At 38.5% G+C, this 11627-nt stretch overlaps 1 protein-coding gene across 1 annotated transcript; it reads left to right on the forward strand.

Annotated features, from left to right (window-relative positions):
* The first annotated feature begins 6930 nt into the window (after positions 1–6930).
* LOC106676434 (adhesion G-protein coupled receptor G2-like) lies at positions 6931–11167 on the forward strand. The gene is made up of 5 exons (XM_076887729.1): positions 6931–7059; positions 7136–7232; positions 7508–7634; positions 7806–7962; positions 10606–11167. Exons 1-5 carry the CDS (start codon positions 6963–6965, stop codon positions 10698–10700), a joined length of 573 nt encoding a protein of 190 aa, XP_076743844.1. The 5' UTR covers positions 6931–6962; the 3' UTR covers positions 10701–11167.
* Positions 11168–11627: the final 460 nt, after the last annotated feature.

The following is an 11627-nucleotide window of genomic DNA, read 5'->3' on the forward strand; positions in this document are numbered from 1 at the left end:
CTCAGGTGAAATGAAAGAAGTATTGGATGCCCTCCTCCTCTGGCACAATGATAACTCACAAAAGCTCCTTGGAGTAAGGAGATCAGGTTCAGAAGTGGTTCTTTCTAAGAACGTATATCTGTATTTATAAATGACATATTAAGGATGAGTAATGCTTAAATAATGAGGAAATTAAGCAGTGACCAATGACACATTTAACAATGTGTCATTTTTATCCACTATTCTATGTTTATTTATGAGTACAAGATCCTTTTTTTCCTATCAAATAACCTAAAAAATGACTGACTGCACCTTTAAAAATACTAACTTAAATAAACCAAGATAACCCAGCAGTCCATAGGAAATAATGTATGCACTATGTGGAGCAAGTATATTTGGCACATGCTGATTGCATTCTAATTCTAACCAGAACAGGAGCCGAGAGAAGAGAACAAGAGTGCAGCAGTTTAGTGAAAGGAACAGGAAAGGTGAAGAAGAGGCGAGCATCCAAAAGACGAGCAAGAGGACAGTTTCAAAAGAGAAATCATGGCACAATAAAAGCACAAGCTGTAAGAGCAGAGATTCATTCATGTTTTTACTATTTTTTTCTTTAGGTTTTACTCCTGCTGCTTACAATAAATCAAATATATAGTACAAACAAGAAAAACTCAAATTGCATTGTTGTTCAGTGTAATTGAGTGAACAGCCGAGTTTAGGACTCGGGGTAAAGGGATCAATTAAAATTTATATTTTATAGTTTGATGATTTAAAGTCTCACACACAACCCGTCGAAAGGGGAGGGATGTGTCATTGGATAATGGCAGGTCATCCTGAAACAATCAGAATCAGAATACTTTATTAATCCCAAAGGAAATTAGGTGGGTTACAGTTGCTCCTAGAAGAAATGGTAAAAATAGTAACAGTAATAGACTAAACTACAAACAATACATTATGTTACAGATTTTAATATTAATTAGTCATTGTTAATTATTGATGTGTCCTCTTCTCACTGTATGACAAATTATGATGGCTGTTTGGTAGACGTTTGCAAACTATGCATACTCTCTCTTCATATGTGTGTGTCTGTCTTTTCTCTGGTGAAATTCAGTATGGTTGTGCCAGAGGGAGTGTTCGCCCAGGGCGCCAAACAGGCTAGGACCGCCACTGGATGAATGTATGGATCAGAGTCTCTGGGTGGCATCTAGACAAGATGAGCTTAATTTTTTAGAGCCACGTCAACTGAAAGAAAGAGGACTTGACTACAGTATTCCTTAAAGCTTTACTGTGACTCTTTGGGCACATGCATTTGAGACTAATGTGGGATAAGTCTGGGTTTGCCCTGCCCATACAGCTTTAGAGTTCATCCCACCCACTTTGGGCCTGCGCAGCCATTTTTGATAAAACATATTTATTAAATAGGAAATGGTCACCACCTTGTTGCTGCATTTTCTTTTAATCAGTCTCCAACAGCAAAATAGTTTGATACAATTACCAGAAAACCATTTATTTTTCCTAGTCACAAGGACATGTCATCCTATTTTAACTCAAAATAGATGAAACAACACAAACACACACAGTCATTAAATGCAGATAAACCTCAGATAGTATCAGGTTCCATCGCCTTACAACATCACTTTGTTGTTCATGATTTGCAATGCAAATCAAGGGTTTTTTTTATGCAAATGCAAAACTTTAACTGTGAGAGACAGAATGTGAAAAAAAAATCCATGAATTCACATGGTAGGATTTGTAAAGAATTTATTCGTAAATTAGGGTGGAAAATAAGTATTTGGTCACCTCCAACAAGGAAAATCTCTGGCTCTCACAGATCTGTAACATCTTCTGTAAGAAGCTTTTCTGTCCCCCACTCGTTACCTGTATGAATGGCACCTGTTTGAACTCATCATCTGTATAAAAGACACCTGTCCACAGCCTCAAACAGTCAGACTCCAAACTCCGCCATGGCCAAGACCAAAGAGCTTTTGAAGGACACCAGGAAAAGTATTGTAGACCTGCACCAGACTGGGAAGAGTGAATCTACAATAGGCAAGCAGCTTGGTGTGAAAAAATCAACTGTGGGAGCAATCATCAGAAAATGGAAGACATACAAGACCACTGATAATCTCCCTCGATCTGGGGCTCCACGCAAGATCTCATCCCGTGGGGTCAAAATGATCACGAGAACGGTGAGCAAAGATCCCAGAACCACACGGGGGGACCTGGTGAATGACCTGCAGAGAGCTGGGACCAAAGTAACAAAGGTCACCATCAGTAACACACTACAACGGCAGGGAATCAAATCCCGCAGTGCCAGACGTGTTCCGCTGCTGAAGCCAGTGTATGTCCAGGCCCGTCTGAAGTTTGCCAGAGAGCACATGGATGATACAGCAGAGGATTGGGAGAATGTCATGTGGTCAGATGAAACCAAACTAGAACTTTTTGGTATAAACTCAACTCGTCGTGTTTGGAGGAAGAAGAATACGGAGTTGCATCCCAAGAACACCATACCTACTGTGAAGCATGGGGGTGGAAACATCATGCTATGGGGCTGTTTTTCTGCCAAGGGGACAGGACGACTGATCCGTGTTAAGGACAGAATGAATGGGGCCATGTATCGTGAGATTTTGAGCCAAAACCTCCTTCCATCAGTGAGAACTTTGAAGATGAAACGAGGCTGGGTCTTCCAACATGACAATGATCCAAAACACACCGCCCGGGCAACAAAGGAGTGGCTCCGTAAGAAGCATTTGAAAGTCCTGGAGTGGCCTAGCCAGTCTCCAGACCTCAACCCCATAGAAAATCTGTGGCGGGAGTTAAAGTCGGTGTTGCTCGGCGACAGCCCCAAAACATCACTGCTCTCGAGAAGATCTGCATGGAGGAATGGGCCAAAATACCAGCTACTGTGTGTGCAAACCTGGTAAAGACCTATAGTAAACGTTTGACCTCTGTTATTGCCAACAAAGGTTATGTTACAAAGTATTGAGTTGTATTTTTGTTATTGACCAAATACTTATTTTCCACCCTGATTTACGAATAAATTCTTTACAAATCCTACCATGTGGATTCATGGATTTCTTTTTTCACATTCTGTCTCTCACAGTTGAAGTGTACCTCTGGTGCAAATTATTGACCTCTGTCATCATTTTAGGTGGGGGAACTTGCACAATCGGTGGCTGACTAAATACTTTTTTGCCCCACTGTAGCTGTTTTCCCATGGGCTTTAACTTTTGACTTGTAACAACTGGAGGAAAATCACACTGTGCATAAACTGGAAATTTGTGTTCATCTTAATTTTGTTTCTCAAAATCAGAATCAGTTTTATTTTCAATTGTATACACACAAAACTTAATGTAATACTGTGTTCTGCTGTTCATAGTCATAATACAATTTTCTTGATATTGATCAATGACTTGCTTTGAGGGGAAAAAAAGTAGCTTTAGTAGTAGTTTTATTGCTGAACATGTGAACAGGGTAAAGTATAATATTTCAATCACGTCATCCTGTATTTGATGCATACTGAGTAGTGACAAGGAAGATAAGAAATGTATTTTTTGTCAGTTGATACTTCCTCTTTTTTACTCAAATTCAACCAAGCCCCCCCCCCCCCCCCCGTCACTTCTGTTTTGCTCTGTGTCCTCTATTAACTTAGTTCCACAGCAACATGGAAAGGTAGGGTATGCTTTGGTTCACTTTAAAATACATTTTACTTTCTGTGTTGATGCTAATAACAAGGGTTGTTAGTGTTATTAGGGTCATTCGACTTTATACTTTTTTTAATTTGTGATTTTGTTTCAATGTATTTCTTAGGATTACTGGTAGTAGAAATAGGAGGAGTAGAAGTTGAATTCGTTTTATTTCTATACCTGTGTTTTTTATAACTTGGTACAGTCTCTAAAACTCAAAATCTTTATGTAGAAAACATATTTTGCATTGTTCTGATGATGAGTCTTCAGGGTGATGATGATCTACCTTCAGCATAATAGCAACAAAATAAATTTTGTGCTAATCTAAAAAAAATTAAGACATTTTAATCAGAAAAGAACTTTGACTGAAAAGCATTGCCTTTTTTTCCATTCTAAATGAGAGAGTCTCTTTACAGGAAGAAGAGCTGGATATTCTGGTGGTTGATGCCTTTTATGTCTTATTACATGCTTTATCAGAATTGTCTGTCGGAACAGTATTTCTGTAGGACTGCATGCAATATATCAGCTACAATAAGTAAGTTGTTATATTAACTACTGTAACAAAAGAATGACTTTATTACTGGAACAGCCAGACAATTTAGATTCTAACCTAAGAAACAAGGCTTATTCACTTTTTCTTTTTGCCTTTTATGAGTTTGAATAAAGTAAACTCAGCTTGTTTTCTGTCAATTTTAGCTACATGTTTCTTTCTTTTATACTATATAAAAAGTCTGTACACACTATATTCTACCACAGCCCTAAAATGTCACGTCCCTTTAAATTACATTAAATTACGTTACTACACTTTAGAAGAACACATCCTATCCTCAGTGTACTGTCTGCAGCTACTGTAGACACTACGTCATCCTTTAAATTTGAAAAACATTATTACTGAAAGACTCATGTGAAGTCACATGAGCAAATATTTTATTTACCACAGAACATAAATAACATAAAAGATGCTTAAACTGAGACATTTGTCACAGGCTGGGTCTCTGACCCAGCGCTCTGAGTTCATGTTTGTATTTGTCTCATTTTGTTATGTGATTTAGTTTGTGTTATTTCCTATCTGCCTTTAGTTTAGGCAGTTATTGTTCCTGGGTTTTCTATGTTTTGGGGTTTTGTATTTATTCATCACGTATTAGGTCTGTTAAGTTGTGTTGTCATGTTTAGTTTTAGTATTTCCTGTTTTATTTTGACAATGTCATGTGTTCTTTGTTCATTGTATTTAGCTTTCCTCTCCCGGTCCTGTCATTAGGTTTATGTCTGTCAGCTGTTCCCCCATGTGTCCCCACTTCCCCTGATCACCTCATGTCTGTATTTAAGCCTTTTGTTTTCTTCATGCCATTGTCGGTTCGTCTGTTTACCTCAGCCATAGTTCTAGTTTTCGTCTGTTAGTTCCACGTTAGTCTTAGTCTGTTTATCTCACCAGAGTTACAGTTATAGTCTTAGTCTTTGCCTGTTATTTTCCACCTCAGTTATAGTTATAGTTTTTGGTCTTAGTACCTTTAGTGTTTTGTTTCTTAGTGTTTTGCCAGTTTAGTGTTTTGTTTCTTAGTGTTTTGCCAGTTTGTTTTGGTTTCCTGGTTTAACCCTGCCGTCATTTAAATAAAGCCTCACCTTTCTGTTAAACCTTACTACTCCTCATCGTCATCTGCTTTTGGGTCCTGTTTCCACACACACCGGCGCACCCCGCCGTGACAACATTTTACAATTTTAAGCACAAAATTAGCTCATTTTAAAATTGATGTTTGCTACAGGTGCATGTTTACCTTGGTCTTCTTTTCAAAGCAGTTTGAAGACCTCTGGGAATGGAGGTTCTGAGTTTTTGTAGTTTTGGTGTTTGAATTTGGTCTCCTGTTTGCCTGCTGAAGAGTTTGTAGTCATCTTTGACATTGTTTTCATTTAATGAGGCAGCAAATGTTCTGTATAAGTGAAAGATCTGGACTGCAGGAGAGGCCATTCAGTACCCGGAGTCTTCTCTGACAAAGCCGTGCTGTTGTAGCATTATGCAGTTTTGCAATGTCCTGCTTTTTATTAGGATTTTTTTCATATACAGAAAATGGAACATTGCAGATGACAGTTCAGATTAGAAGTCCATTGACAATGGTAATACAATTTCTGGTGATGCCCTTCACTCCCGCCACCCAATGAAAACAGACAGCCAGTGGCCACAGCCCCGTCCTCCAGGGCATGAAGCAGGTATGGAGGAGATCCTGTGGTGTTTGATACTGCAGACCATAATATCCTATTAGAGCATTTACAGCATGCTCTAGGTATTACAGGTACTGCTTTGCATTGCTTTTTGTATCACGTCTATTTAATAGACTCCAATTTGTTCATGTAAATGGAGAGTCCTCTTCATACAATGAGGTTAATTATGGAGTTCCACAGGGTTCAGTGCTAGGACCAATTCTGTTTACATTGTACATGCTTCCCTTAGGCAGTATCATCAGAAGACATAGCATACATTTTCACTGCTATGCAGATGACACTCAACTTTGTCTATGATCCATGAAGCCAAAGAACACACACCAATTAGTTAAACTTTTTGTGTCTTAAACACAAAAAGACCTGGGTGGCAGCTAACTTTCTGCTTCTAAATTCGGATAACACTGAGGTTATTGTAGTCTGCCTTGAAAATATAGTATCTAACCAATATGTACACAGCAAAATCTCCAGTGTTAAATTAACACTAGAGAGAAAATAACTCAAAATGTTAGAAATATTCCAGTGTTAGAAAATCAGCACTGCTCAGTGTTAGCCATTGTTAATCTTCAAAACTAACTAGGTTACTTTTAAACATATAACACTGTCAAAAGTGTTAATTTAACACTCAACAGTGTTGTATTTAACACTCAGAGGTGTGCACCCATATAGACACTCTCTAGTGTTAATTTAACACTGGAGATTTTGCTGTGTGGAAACATTCCTTGGCCCATTAAGTAATGTCAGTGACACAATCATGCCAGTGAGTGATTAATAAACATTTTCAGCCTCGTCCTTTATGCACAAAGACATCTTCAATTTCTCTGAATCTTTTGATTATGTTATGCACTGAAGATGATGAGAGTTGCAAACCCTTTGCAATTTGATGTTGAGGAACATTTGAAGTATTGTACGATATTTTTACACACTCTTCCATAGATTAGAGAGCTTCAGCCCATTTTTACTTCTGAGAGACTGCCTCTCTAAGACATCTCTTTTATAGCTAATTATATTAAAGCAGGGTCTTCCTCTGGACTTTGCTTATACATGGCTCTTTTACTTCATTATTCTCTGCTAGCCACTTTCAGCTGGATGGCCTTGGAAGGTTTCCACTTATATCTTCTCTTAGTCAAAGTCTTCAACATCTATGTCAAGAAATACCTGCTCAAACTCGGCGTGGTGGGATGGGGTGAGTGGAATCAATTAGGGAGGGAGCTGTCATTATCAATGTGGATGTAGATATTAATTAATTAATTTTGATCAAGGTGTCCCTGCCATGATTGTGTCAGTGGTGGTGATCATAGACAGAACGTTTTATGGCCTTACCCCTCTGGACGCATCTAACTCCTCCAGTACTGCAATGTAAGATTTGCCAGCATGTAAAATCAAGAATAATGATTCACATTTTCACATTTACTTATTAACTGTTTTGCCAATCAGTTTCTGTAAACATGCATGTTGGAGAAGCAGAAAGCTCCTTTTCACCAAGCATGTAGTTTGCTAAAATTGAAACATTAATTCCTTTTTAGCTCTGGTGATGCTTTTACTGCACTACCTGCATTAATGTTTCTTTTACAGAACGCATCATTGATTTTTCAATTTTGGAGGTTAAAACATGATCTGTTCTTTCTTTTTAGATGTTATATAACCAATGACAAGGTAAAGTGGACTACAGTGGGATTGTTCAGCTTGGTGTTCCTCTTTAATGTAATCATGTTTGGGGTGACAGTCAGACAAGTTTTTATTCTCCACCACACCAGAGAGGTAATTATCTAGTCTTAAAAATAATATATGAGTAGTAATCCATCAGTGTATTCATTGGAAACTATAAACTAGCAATGAAGTGTTTGTTGTTTTTTTAAATGACAATTTAAGGTCTCAAGTCAAATTTAAAACTGTCTGTAACCTGCTTCTATTCTCTATTTGGCAAATCAGTTTGGGCAGAATAACCTTGACAAATTCAAGAAAGACATTTGCTCCCTGGCTGGAGTCATGACTCTGCTCGGTATTACCTGGGGCCTGGTCCTTTTTTCATTCGGTCCCCTGACCACTCCTGCCCTCTACCTCTTCTGCATCTTGAACTCCCTGCAAGGTCTGTAAACTCTCACACACACACACACACACACACACACACACACACACACACACACACACACACACACACACACACACACACAGTTGAGTATGTGGGTTCTGGCCGAGACTCAATATCTCATGTCAATATCTCTGTTCCTTGACACGGATGAAACTGATGACAAGGCTTGCTTTTCTAGTAAGGGAGCTGCTGCCTCACAGCATCACACTGATTCCACCAAACGTTGTCACCCATGGTGCAGCAATCAGCACATCATGCTCTGTGTTTGCTCCACGCCATGCCTTAGGCAGAATCAGGAGACATTGCTGAACATAATGTTCAGGATCCATTGCAGATGTTGCTGACTCCAGCTTAAACAGGCCTGACTGTGAAGTTCAGTCATGTTAAGCCCTGTGAGACTGGAGATTGACTGTTTGCAGCCTATTCAGGATTGCCTGGGTAGAGTTTTGTCAGCCATATTGTCCTGCAAACCTTGACTTCAAATCTGTGGAAGGCAGTGTTGGGTAAGTTACTTTAAATTAGTAACTTAGTTACATTACTAGTTACTTCTATCAAAAGTAACTCAGTTACTTCAAGTTACTCGTTACTTTCAGAGTAACTAGTTACTAGGGAAAGTAACTTTGGTTTTACTCAGAATTCTCTTGTTAATGTGTTGCTTCCGTAACTGGATACCCAGTAAGATTGCCAGTCTTCTAGCTTGCTTACTTGCCACAAGTGCACTGTGCCACCTACCAACAGAAAGGAAAACAATAATGTGCACATTTCCACGAGAGAAATCCCACGCCTGATTCTATCCTAGCCTGCTTTTTACATCCAACACAAAAACCGCAGTCGTGGTGCTTTCGATTGTACACAGAACTCGGAAATGCTGCCTTCTGAATAGGAAGATGTAGGTAACACCAGACTGCAGATGAGCTGCATACAGGGCTGGACTGGGACAAAAAAATCATCCCGGGCATTTTGACTAGAGACCGGCCCACCATTATAGGAAAAATCATAAAGCCTTTGAATGAAAACAAACACTGTTGTGACAGTGATGTACACTGTTCTGATGGTATATATGTATCAATTTATCAATCGTTTGTTGTAAGATTCAGATAATTATTTTTTAAAAGCGAGACATTTTAAATGGGAATAAGAAAGAAAAGTATTTCTTTGTGCCCCCCTTTCCCTTTTAATGCCCTACATGGACCCCTGGCAACACTTTGCTAGACCTGCCCCTGCACAGTTACCAGCTGTCAGCTACTTAGAAAAGGATCCTGGTGTTATTTGTCTCTCAGAAACAGTTCATAACTTCCCTTCAACTCATTCATGTCACCTAAAAGGTAAACCTGTTTCTCCATCACAGCTCTGATGATTCAGTAAGGACATCTCCTGGTTTCATCTTCATGTTTCCCTCTCACCACATAACCAAACCAATATCATGACCAGCAGGTTTACAGCTGAGGCTCCAGCAAACATCAACTGATACTAGAAATTAATATTAAATAAATTCTAACAACAGCTGATCAAGCTTAAACGTGCTGCTGTTGTTTAGCGCGAAATCCGCTGGTTTCCTCTTTCTGGCGCAAAGTGGGCGATAAACAAACGAGAGAAAAGCCGATCAGCTGACCATTGATCAGTTTCATGACTGAAGTAGGGGAGGGTGAGAGGATGAGAGAAGAAGAGGCAGCTGTGCAGCGTAAACACAGAATAACTCCAGCTTTGTGTCTTTTTCATTGTAGCTGAAGTCCGGGACAAACTGTGTTTCTTTTCACCTCAATACGAAACGCATGATATTTTCTTTGAATACGAGACGATTCTGTTTTTTACTGGACGGTTGGCAACTCTAATAATTAACCTTATGAACAAAATAAAGTTCAACATCAGTAACATAGCACCACCCAGCTGTATAGAAACTCTGTCATGCTAGCTAGCACGCAGTACGAAAAAGTCAGCATAACGAAAATAAACTCCACATAAACTTGGTTCATATCTGACCCAGAGAGACTGCAGGTTATAACTTCTTACCTGAAGTTCAGTTCACCTGATACTCTCGGACCAGCGGCCGAGAGTATCAGGTGTCTCTCCTCTTGCCTCCCTTTTCTTTCATCCACCTGCTGGCCTCCACCACTTGCTAATGTTATTGAATCTGTGGAAGCTCCGCGATAGCCACCACACGAAGTAACGAATAACGAGCCTATCTAAATCCCAGTAACGAGTAACGCGTTCCCGGTTTTGGCATAATAACTAGTTACTCGCTCGTTACCACAATAATAACGTAGTTACTGTAACGCGTTACTTAATAACGAGTTAGTCCCAACACTGGTGGAAGGCTGCCTGCGGGTCCCAAGTGCTGACAGGGAGAGGAAACAGTCCTTTTGTGGTGTCCTCTTCTTTGGATGCCCACTTTGTTTGGTGTTTTTTTATGGGTGGACACACATACTCAACTCTGCTGCTTAATACAAAAATCCATTTTCATTATAGTTACCATTTAAGAGGAAACAGTAGTATAAGATTTTTTTATTACATTTTACATAACATTAAAAAGGAAATCTCACTAGAGTTAAATTTGACACAGATGCATGATTTCATGAACTCATCCATTTCCCATCTGAACCTGTACATCTCTCTCTCTCTCTCTCTCCTTTGTGACTGCAGGTTTCTTCATCTTCCTTTGGTTTGTGATGTCACTGAGAAAGGCTAAAACCTCGACTACTAAGATGAGCAGTGAAACACGCAGCACTAACGGCTAGTTTAAACACTAGTAGCAACAACTTAATAAGAGTCTGTGTGTGTCGGTATAATTCATATTGTAATACAGTGACAACATGATTATGTCCTCTTTAAATCATGATGTTTATTTATACAACACCACATACAACAGTTTATTTATACAAGGCAGGTGAGCGAGAGTGAATATTAATGTTATGTTTGAAACTTTATTGATGAAATACCTAAAATCTTTGTGGTGAGGAATTAATCTCTCCTAAGAGCAACTTAGAGGATGTGTTCCCTTTGCATTGTAAGCTTTTCTATATAGCTTATAACTATATGGTTTATAATTTATGTCTCCCATATTTCCAACAACCATATCCATAGTCACATTCTGTGTATGCTACCATTGTATATAGTGTACAGTCTTACTCATTTTATATTTTTTTATATTTTATTTGTATTTTTTATATTTTCCTTCAGCTATCTGTACCTGATAAAGCAAAAATTTTGCCACCGTGGGATCAATAAAGTCTTATCTTATATATATATGTACATTATAAGTTTGTATCCGAACATATATTCTTGTATACCTGTGTTCCCAATATTAAAAGCATAATGCTTGTTTTGCTGAGTTTATTACTAAAACAGAAGTAACATTAAATCTATCAGATCTAAAAACAGTTCCAACTTGATTCCTTAAAATCAGCTGATTTTTATTTATTTGTAGAATACGTTTGTAATGTAATGTAGCCAGACAGAATTTTCCTTTCATAAACTAGTAAAATTTAGAGTTGTAGCCATCTAAAGCCAAAATCTTGTTTCATTCCCTCACATCCTTTTTGTCTAAACAACTTTGAGCATCAACATGGGATGTATCACAGTTTTAGTATAAAAACTGCACCATTTTAATGCCTGTAATACCATTAGTTAATATAAACAAACAAATATGTACGCTAGCTATTTGA

The sequence above is a fragment of the Maylandia zebra genome, linkage group LG1, assembly GCF_041146795.1.
Source record: "Maylandia zebra isolate NMK-2024a linkage group LG1, Mzebra_GT3a, whole genome shotgun sequence".
Taxonomy (NCBI): domain Eukaryota; kingdom Metazoa; phylum Chordata; class Actinopteri; order Cichliformes; family Cichlidae; genus Maylandia; species Maylandia zebra.

Coding starts and splice junctions, on each gene's coding strand:
- LOC106676434 (XM_076887729.1), top strand. CDS start 6,963: ATGGCCTTGGAAGGTTTCCACTTATATCTTCTCTTAGTCAAAGTCTTC. Junction 7,060..7,135: donor ACTCGGCGTGGTGGGATGGG/GTGAGTGGAATC, acceptor ATTTTGATCAAG/GTGTCCCTGCCATGATTGTG. Junction 7,635..7,805: donor TTCTCCACCACACCAGAGAG/GTAATTATCTAG, acceptor TTGGCAAATCAG/TTTGGGCAGAATAACCTTGA.